This window comes from Fukomys damarensis, unplaced genomic scaffold (genome assembly GCF_012274545.1).
Source record: "Fukomys damarensis isolate Sample0158 unplaced genomic scaffold, DMR_v1.0_HiC HiC_scaffold_27, whole genome shotgun sequence".
Lineage (NCBI taxonomy): Eukaryota > Metazoa > Chordata > Mammalia > Rodentia > Bathyergidae > Fukomys > Fukomys damarensis.
Window position 1 is genome coordinate 3,848,480 of NW_022900939.1, and position 10,633 is coordinate 3,859,112.

General features: G+C 39.7%; 1 protein-coding gene and 1 long non-coding RNA gene across 2 annotated transcripts; both read right to left on the reverse strand.

The window, feature by feature from the left end:
• Nucleotides 1–1,007: 1,007 nt before the first annotated feature.
• On the reverse strand, nucleotides 1,008–1,940 carry LOC104851152 (olfactory receptor 1019). The gene has a single exon (XM_010608332.1). It carries the CDS (start codon nucleotides 1,938–1,940, stop codon nucleotides 1,008–1,010), a length of 933 nt encoding a protein of 310 aa, XP_010606634.1.
• Nucleotides 1,941–2,870: 930 nt separating this feature from the next.
• LOC104851153 lies at nucleotides 2,871–5,840 on the reverse strand. Its single transcript, XR_777155.1, has 3 exons — nucleotides 5,773–5,840; nucleotides 5,563–5,694; nucleotides 2,871–2,954 (listed from the first exon to the last, which is right to left on the reverse strand). It is a non-coding gene; the product is annotated as an uncharacterized LOC104851153 (long non-coding RNA).
• Nucleotides 5,841–10,633: the final 4,793 nt, after the last annotated feature.

A 10,633-nucleotide genomic window follows, 5' to 3' on the forward strand; every position in this document is an offset into this window, starting at 1 on the left:
ATTTAGCCCTTACTCTTGGGAACCAATAATATAGATTAAGGCATAAACAATAGCCTTTATGTTACTGATGAAGAACGTGAAATACAGAGATGAGGAAGGGTTCATTTCAGACACTTACTGGTGGGGATGGTGATTCGTTAAACTGATATCCATTTTTCTTTTATATGTTTTGCAAGTTTATAAAATAATCTACTATCAGCTTGTTGGAAAGTAAAACATTTGGTATCCTTGCTTTATTGTAGCACATTGATGGCATAATGACGGATTGTTAGTCTATAAATAAAGGGGAAAATAGATGTTATTAATGTTTATTAATCACCTATTAGCTGACATATAGCTTATGGGGATCATAATACACCTTTTGGAAAATCCTAAACCCTAAGCATTATCATTCTCATTTAGTAAATGAAGAAATGCACTTGGAGAGATTATGTAAACTGTCCACAGTTACATAGCTAAGAATAGCAGAGATGACATCAGAACTCTTGTGTAAATGGTCCAAAACCTGAACGTTTGCCAGCAATGCACAGAGAATGAAGACCTTGGATTATATTTTGTAAATTATTAATTCTTTACAAGTCTATTGACTTGTCATTTTTTAAAAAATGGGTTAATGCCCATCCCTCTTGTTGCTGTAAGAATTTGGTGAAATTTAAGCTACTTTATTCATTGATTTAGTAGAACAATAAATTGAGAAAAAAATTATCTTTCAGCAATGAGGTCACTTATTCAAGCCTTTTAAGTGAGAGTCTAGAACTTGATTCCAAATCAACCATCAAATTTAAATATCATCTTGCTGTGTATTTTTTTTTCTTAACTTTTAATTTAACTGGCGTTTTTTTTTTCACATTACACAGAGGTACAGAAACGCCTTTAGAATTTAAGATTTTCTCAGCAAGAGTATGATGACTCGACTAGTGTTTACCATAAGGATTCACCTGGTCTGCCTTCTGCCTTCCTCCTTCTAACCCTATTAGTTACCTCTGGCAAAGCAGATTTTGTTGTTACTATTGAGGTTTTCTCCCAATGAGTGATTTGAAAGCTGCGTTTACATCTTTGTTCCGCAGACTGTAGATCAAGGGGTTCAACATGGGAATGATAATCGTGTAGAACACTGAGGCCCACTTGTCTTGGTCCAGGGAGTAGCTGGATGTGGGCCGCAGGTACATAAACATGACGGTGCCATAGAAGAGAGTGACGCCAGTGAGGTGAGCTGCGCAGGTGGAGAAAGCCTTGAGCCGGCCCTCCGTGGAAGTCATTCTGATGATCGCGATGAGGATGAAGGCATAGGAGATGAAGATGATGAGGATGGTGCTGAACTCGATGAAGCCACACAGGCTGAACAGCAGCATCTCGCTGATGTAGGTATCCGAGCAAGAGAGGGCCAGGAGCGGCGGGATTTCACAGAAGAAATGGTTGATGATATTGGAACCACAATAATTGAGGCTGAAAGTGAGGGAGGTGTGGGCCACTAGACTCACTACACCAGCCAGGTAAGAGCCCAGCGCGAGAGCCACGCAGACTCGCTTGGACATGAGAGTGCCGTAGTGCAGGGGTCTGCAGATGGCCACGAACCGGTCGTAGGCCATCGCAGCCAGGACGTAGCACTCCGCATCCACAAAACCTACGAAGAAAGCAAACTGTGTGGCACAGCTGGAGAAGGAGATGACTTTGCGCTTTGTTAGGAAGTCGGCCAGCATCCGGGGCGCAATGGCTGAGGAATAGCCCAGGTCGACGAAGGAGAGGTTGCAGAGAAAAAAGTACATGGGTGTGTGCAGGTGAGTGTCCGTTAGGATCAGGATGATCATACCCACGTTCCCCACGACGTTGACCAGGTACACAATGAGGAAGACCAGGAAGAAGATGGTCTGCAGCTGAGGGTCTTGAGTGATCCCCAGGAAGACAAACTCAGTCACTGTGGACTGGTTTTCTTTATCCATGACTCCGATTGTACATGGGCCTAGATCTGGATTATTGATGAGGGCAGTAAATCTCTGTCACTGGAAATATTCAGAGTAGAACTAAACAATCATACAGCTGAGATTTTGTATGCAGAAGTAAGTGAAGATTTTGTTTAGGGGATCCTCAAAGATCTTTCCACTAATTACATTCAGTGATGATTTGTTGACCGTGAAGGCAGTGTGGCCTCTCCCAGTGCCCACACACAATAGAAGATGATGCTGTCTTCTTGGGAATGGAACTTTCTGTTTCTCCAAAGACCTTGGAGCTCAGCTGTCATTCATCACATGATATCAGATGTTTGTTTGACCCGGTTTAGGCAGTTATCTGACTTGTTCATTAGTAAAGAAGAGTGGTTTTGAGTATTCCTCTGTCTAACACAAAGCAAATATACATGTAGATGATGCCTAAACTTTAATTCTTACTATAGGTCAGGATGGAGTAGAAAATGAGAGACTAAAAGATCACAAAGTGCCATGTATCATATGCACAAATAGAGAATGTGAAATCTTCATTGCAGAGGGTCAGAAGTATAAGAATAAGCAATCAAAAAAGTATTTTTAAAAGACCTAGGATCATTCAGTATTTATTTTATTTTATAGTTTATGAAGTAATTTAAATGCATTACATAAATTCATTATCACAACTCTAAAAAGGCAGTATGCATCAGAAACTCTAGTTTAGACCTGAAAAGAACAATAGACATTAGCAACTTTCATAAAGTCAGCAGCCAGAGAGTAGCAGATCTGGGTCTGACTCCCAGGCCCATTTCACTTTATTACCTTCTGTATATATGTGACTTGGTGAAAAGAAAATCAAATTCAGTGCAGTTTTCTTTTTCCTGTCCTGTCTGTTTTGCCTGAGCCAAAATGAATCCTTTAATTTCTCTGATCTTTGAAGATTCAGCAGTGTGGAATGGGGTATGTTCAGGGTGTAGAAACAGCCATGTTTCTGGATAATTCTGGGTTAATGCATAGCCCAGTGCAGAGGATCCACTAGGAGAGAAAAGAGAAAGCATTGTACAACTTCATGGCTTTTCTCATTGATGAATATCTACTGAATTGCACAACTGAGTTAATTAGGTAAAAACAAACCAATCCAAAAGAAAACCAGACAAAACTCTAGGAAACTGAGAAATAAACAGCATCCTCTAATTAAACCTGAAGTCAGAAAGACTGTATCTGACCTAATTGATTTATTGCTTAGCAAAGAAGCTCTGCTTTTGTTGAGTAGTATAATTTGTCTTTTTTGGGTTGTGGCTATTCATAAAAGGTTTTCCTAAATCCTAAAATTAAAAAATAATGAAAGCTATGCATTTTGCTTTCAATTTTTCCATAGAATAGAATTAATAACAAAAAAGAAGGGCATCCCAATAATAACAAATATGGTCCCGAGAGTTTATACAATATTTACATCTACTACTGCCCAGTTCATTCCTGAATGAATGCTGTGAATGTGTAGATCATTTTGTATATTGGGTCAATTGGGAAACAGAATGAAAAGAATAACTGGGGTAAAGTTATTTGAAGAACTTATTTCTGATAAGGAGCTTGTATCCATAATACATGAAGAAATTTAAAAACTCAATCATAAAAACAAAGATGAAATCAAGAAATGGCTGAGATATAGATATGTGCTGAATTAGGCATATGAGTACCACATAGGTGCACAAATAATGCTTGAATATTGATTGTCATGATAATTTTGTGCATACATTGAAACATCAAACTTTATAGTTTAAATACAGCTATTCTTCAATACAGCCGTCTAAAACCAACACAAGATGTAGAGCACTTGGCAACTTCTTATCGACTCATGATTACTACAGATAAATGCATCCATCCTTTCATAAGTGACATTCATTGTGATATCAGGGGACTTGCAACGTCACTCTGTGAATGTTGTAGAACCAGAATCGAATCTGGGACTGCCAGGTCCCACAGAGAGCAGTATTCATTTCCCCTTGGACGTTTTACATAGTCAATGAAGATAAGCTGTCAGGAGCAGGAACAACAAATCTTTACCACTTGTTAGCCTTCTGTCCCACTTTGCAGAGAGAAAATTATCTTACTTTTGAAAATTCAAAATCTTATAAAGCAAGGAAAAGGCACTGACCTCGTTCTCAGAATATGGGTGTCGTATCTGAGTATGGTGTTGGAGGGCTGAGAGACAACAGGGGACACAGAACGAAGGGTCAGGACTCTGACCCAGAGCAGAATCTGGCAGAGTTCATTTCCTTCAGCTGAGAAATATGATTAGAAAAGCATTCTCTCCTTCTTTATAGATTCAAGGCTTTGGTTAAGTGAGGCAGCATGTGTGAAAGTGCTTCACCCATCATTAAGCAATCTTTTGCAATGGGCACACGGATCCAGGATTTATTATTGAACCCTATGAATATCTTTACAAAGTGATGGGTTTCCATTTGTTAATTAATCATATATGCCTTAATAACTTTCTTCAGAAAAGGGCTAGATTGTATATAGTGTGCTGATTTCAGTGACTGTTGTAAAAAGTTACAACTGTAAGAGCTGAACACACTTGCCAAGGTGTGCAAGTATTGGTGCTTAATTTCCAGAAATAAGTGTATACTCAGAACTTCAAGAATACTGAGTTCTTATCTCCCAGCACTGATGCATCAAGACCTCTTAACCTTCTGGGAGAAAGGATTTAAATTCCATACTACATCCACTTTATGAAAATACACACAGAGGCCATGCTATGCAATCCTAAATCAGGGCTTGACCAAGCCAAAAAAAGAAACGTATCTTAGTACATTTTAGCTTTGCATAGCTAATGTTCACCCTGGCTGACACCTGAAGACAGGACAGAATATTGTGAGCATGAATACATTCTATTGTTAATAGCAAATTTAAGTATTTAATAAAAGACTAGCAAGGCATTATTTGATTGAGATACAATTATAAAAATGCATTGCAGATTTTTGTGTGTGGCCTGAGCTTGCAAGTGTAATGAGAACAGTACTAAGGCCAGAGTTTGGAGATCCTGCTTGTGTTACTGTTTTAATAATTAATTGTTTGATCTTGGTCAGTTACTGCATTTTTTTTTTGTTTGTTTTTTTGAGACAGGGTCTCACTATGTAGTTGAGACTGACCTGGAACTCACTATGAAGCCCAGGCTGGTCTCAAACTCATAGCGATCCTCCTGCCTCAGCCTCCTATCAGTTACTGCATTTTTTTTGTTTGTTTTTTTGAGACAGGGTCTCACTATGTAGTTGAGACTGACCTGGAACTCACTATGAAGCCCAGGCTGGTCTCAAACTCATAGCGATCCTCCTGCCTCAGCCTCCTGAGTGCTGGCATTACAGGCGTGAGACACCAAGCCCGGCCAGTCAATTGCTGCATTTGGTGCAGTGTCTTTCTGTGCATTGGAGGTGTGGAGAAAACAGATCTTAGTGAACTCTCTAATCCTAGCATCTTCCAAATTCAGATTTATGGTGAAAGACCTGAAGCAAACCCACAAGCTATGCCTCTTTACAAATGTGGAATGGCAGAACCTCTACTCAATGAAGCACTGGACTGAGAAATCCACTCCAGATGACCACCTCTCTGCTGTGTCTCCAGTGAGATCTGACCTCTTTCCCACCTGTTGGCAAGAAGTGAAGGTCCCCTCTTCTCCGATGCTTCACACTGACGCCAAAAATTCTGCAAAACATCTGAAGATGGGGGATCCTCCTGGCTGTCCTTTCAAAATTCCTTGCGCTTCCTGCCTTTGTACCTGTGTACAGGAGGCAGTTAAGTCCCAGAAGAGTTACTAATCACTTCCCAGGAGAAGTGCGATGAAATGATTCTTTACCCTCGTGGAGGCACCAGGAACTGAGGAGCTGTTGTCCCCTAAGGAACTGTGCTCTCTTCTCTCAACCTTAATGAAAACGAAGGAAACACAAAACATTTTTAAGGCTCTCTAGTGATGACTGAACCCCTCTTAAAATTGCCCAGGCTCTTTTGTCCAGCTTACACGTACCCACCTGGGGTGATTTCAGGGGTAACTGGGAAAGGTTTTTCTGCTGATGCCTATAAATTCAAGAGATCATACAGTCAATGCCCCATAGAATGACAGTAATGTATTGTTATAAGGGGTAAAGAAAACAAGAGATAAATGTTCTTTATAATTAGAAACAAAGCCAAGGGACACAGGAAACTCTGGGATGTACTGCATATGCCCCCTGTTTGTCAGTGGTAGAAGTGGTGTTGTTGTCACATGTGTGAACTCATCAGATTGTACACACAACTGTGGAGTTCTTTGTAGAATATCAATGAAGAACCAGTACAGGTGTATTAAAAATCATATCAAGAGGAATCGAAGAGCTGCCACAAACAAATTCTTGTAAAATTTCATTATTTAAACTTATATTTATCTATGAAGAAAATAACAAGCATAAATTTGAAAACCCTCATTCCAAGTCCTATATGACCTGCTTCTCTGGACTGTTTCATGGGTCTTTGATCACTCTCAGTGGAAAGAATTAACTGATATTTCCTTTCCAAGAAACTTTGGTTGCTTTCTTTGGCAAGAATACCTTTTGTATTTCATAACCCAGAAGATGGAAGAGTTTCCTTTTTTCCCATTTGCCAATAAACATAATGCTCATTTTAATTAATTTAGCAGGCAACACTACATAATGAAAAAAATTCAGGTGACTGTACATGCACACAAAATCATAAATACAACTGTTAAAAATGTAGCCTGTTATGTTTACCCTTTAAGCATTTCAGTCTTACCGCATGTTAGATTAAGATATAAATTTCCAGAGTTAGGAGATCTCTTGTTAAAGCTCTAAGCCTTTTTATCTGTTTTGTGCTATTTGATTAATTCATGACTGGTGTGCTTTATATCAAATTTATTAATATTCCATATTTATATTTAAAGTACACCTACATGTAAAATGGAGAGAGATGTAAGGCTTAGACAGCCTTCCATAGGCTATATCCTATGGGATATTTGACCAGGGGTGATTTTTTTTGTTAAGGTGGTCCTGTGCCTTCCAAGAGTTTTATATCCTTTCTCATGGGTTCTATGGTTTGTTCCCCCAGCACAATTACAGTCTTCCATTTTTATAATGTCCCAAGAAGAAAAACCGTGCTTCCACTGAGACCTCTTTTAAATTCTAGGCACCCGGTATTGAATAATTTTTTTAAAATAAGGCGCAGTGTACAGAGATGCACTAAGTTTGATGCTTGATGCCGCTCTACCTGTCCCTCCTAATACCTTTGGCTAACAATTCCTTCCAGAAGCTGTTCTCCTCAAGATCACCACATTCCCCAGATGGTATCAAGTAGGTCATTCATCATTTATCTTCTGTGTGATTTATATTTAACAGGGGAAGACTTTTTCTAATACTCATGCTACTTCGGGGGCCCCAGTAATGGCTAGCGATGCCCATTCTGGAGTTAGGAAAAGCTGCGTTTGAATCCCAGCTCTGGTCCCTACCAACCATTTGGAGAAATTACATTTCCTGGCTCTTGTCCTGAGCACGTATACAGAAGAAAACGTATGTGTGTAGGAGGGCACCTGACAAGTGGTGTGTGGGCCATAAATGTTAATTGCTGCTATCATTTGGCCTTAGTCTCTTCTCTTTAAGACCCGGCAGAGGACTGGATGAACACATTCTCACCATTCTTCTTAATTCTTATAAATGTAGTAGCTCTTATAAGTATAGCTGAGATGATACCTTTACTAGTCATCATTACTGTGCTTCTGTTAGTTGCTCAGTGCATCACTGCCATTTGGGTAGGCTTCAAGTCCCACAGTTCCTCGAGAGAGGTTCGTTGCAAGTTAACCGTCAATGACTCATCACTACGGACCCATTCCTTGAAAAATCCCAGGTCCAGTGGCAAGTTTCAGAATATTCTGGGGCAACACCATTTCATGCTAACTTCTGACTGGTTCCCATCCTAGAGGCAGCGGGTAGCTCACCATCTAATAATGGCTCTTTGGTGCCATGCTGGCTGAGATTAAACATCACTTCTCCTTCGGAAGCTCTTTGGAGTGTCTAGCTGCACAGCCTGGGATGAGCTACCTCCCATCACGATGGTGCTGCTGCTGCTGCTGACCTATGTCTTTATTCTCTGACCTTCTCATTCTGCCACTCTGATGTCCTGTGCATCTGACCACTGATTTCTTGGTGTTATACGATCTTTCTTCAATTCCTATCCATATATCATCTGTGAAAAGGACATCTATATAACCAATCATAGTGTGTCTCTGCCTAACAACTAATCCACAGCTAGATGAGAGTTATTTATTCTCTTAGTGTTTACTGCTTGCCAGTTATGTTTCACACTTTGTGTTGCTAGCAGCTTATCATATTTTCATCAGACATCTATAAAATGATGGGAAATTAAGATTCAGAAATAATATGCAAATATTTCCAGTTTGAATGTCAAGTCTCTGTGTTTTCCAGAATCAACTGCAAATTGTACTAATCAAACAACAGAGAGATCAATTAATTATAGTATTTTTGAAAGTAGCATAAATAATGTAAATGATTGTCAGACACTGACCAATTTGTTTCAAACCTTATGTCTTCTAAAGGAAAGCTATATTGAGACAAGCATGCATCTGATAAACCTAAAATCAGACTGTGGAAACGGGTAATATCTCTTACTCTAGAGAGCGAATGAATGTCAGGGTTAGGTGGTATTTGATTTTCTGTATGTACTGGGCACAGAATTCACATTTGTTTTTATCTTGAATCATTCTCACTCTTATTCAGGTACATTAACTTCTTACATGGTCCAAAACCTTTATGGAGTGTTGGCCAGTGGCACAGCTAACTGCTGTTTTGGGGGCTTTTTATTCATTCTTTCTAAATGGACCAAACCTCCACATGTCAGGGGAGACCCAAGAATGAACACTCAATGGTAGTTAAGAGAATGAGGCTCAAATTCATTCTTCACTGGACTCAGGAACCCCAAGGGTAAGGGAGAGAAATGTGCAAGAGACCCGCGATCTCATTAATTTCTCTCTTATTGCAACTGAAATGATCAAACATATGAAAGAGGACTGAGGCAGAAAGCAAACAGAGTCACACCGTATTATACATATTTGGGATAATTCTGTTCATGTACTTGCGACCTATATCCAGCTACTCAATGGAGCAGGACGAGGTTGTGTCTGTGTTTTATGCGGGACTGATCTCCATGCCTAATCCTCTCATCTACAGTTTGAAAAATAAGAATCTGAAAGCAGCCCTGAAGCGTCTTCTTCACTGAGTTTCTTCCCTCTGATTTATGCAACCTAACTTCTGAAATAGACACAGAACCTTACAGACAATGGGGCCAGACATAGAGCTAACCGCATATGAGGTGTGATCACTGAATAAAGTGAATTAAAAAAATACAGAAAATGTAACATTGCCATATTCAGAATATATTCCTCAAAATAATCAAAATTGTCCTAACTTCTAACACACTTGCTTTAGGCAATATGTCTGTTACTGTAATTTTTTAGTTTAATTTGAGCATTCACCATGATTTTTGATCACTGCTAATCTTTCCGGGTGCACCACCTCAAGCAGTTCAGGGAGGGAGCAGGATGTTTAATGATGGTTAAGAAAATAGGACTCAAGTTCATCCTCCCCTGGGCTGAGGTTTCCCAAGTGTAGAAGGAGAATATGAAAGAGACCCACCTGTGTTTCCTTCCATTTTGGAAGGGAAAAACAATTAGATACAATGAGGTAACATGTAAGTAGGGTCCCCAGAGCCCCAAAGACAAGAAATATATCCTACTTAAAATGAGCTGTGATGCTCTCCCTGAGTCTGCTCTGAAGACTCTGGGAGGAAGTAACTGTGAACCGTATCACAGATACAGCACAATGACGTTCTTTAGGTTTTGAAAAATACTGGATTCTGATATAATATGCTGGAATGTTTACCTGGAAGGCAAAAGAAAAAATAAAAGGAATCTCTACCGAATGCAGAGTATCTCTTGTTGCAGGGAAGGTCTAAAAGCACAGCTCTCCGTCCTCTGTGGTAGACAGTGGTGCAGTCCAGTTTCTTCCTGCCTAAACTTTGAGTGGTCAGTTAGAATGAGTGCTTGCCTAACAGGATGAATTTATGGTTTTTTTTCCAGGTTGTTTTTTTGTGTGTGTGAATTTAGAAATTGATCAAGAACTGCAAAAAGATCAAATAGAAGTTGAACAGTTACCAAGGTAAGGCCAAGATATAATGTTTTCTTTTCATTAAACTTTCTGACTTGAAGATAAATTTGATGTTAACCTTTTTAATAACCCATAGACCCACAGTTCCAAAAGCTTAGTGAGAAAGAAATCTGTGAATAAACCCTACACCTACTTTCATTACTAAGAGATTTGTAGGTCAAATATAAGAAATATATAACCACCAAATATGACGTTATGGTCTTTTCAACACCAGAAATACCTCAGAATATCATACAAATACTTTCAGAGACACTAAAAAAATTTAAACCCTGAGCAGTCATCTCCGAGAGAGTGGTTTGATTGCAACAGTGTGAGGGAAAATAGTGGAAGGGGAGCAAGAGACTGAGCACGGAGGGTGGCCTTTGGCTCAGTGGCACTGGGCCTGCCTGGCAAGGGCAAGGGCAAGGTCCTGAGTTCAATTCCCAGTACGGGGGGAGGGAGAGAGAGAAAGAGAGAGAGAGAGAGAGAGAGAGAGAGAGAGAGAGAGAGAGAGAG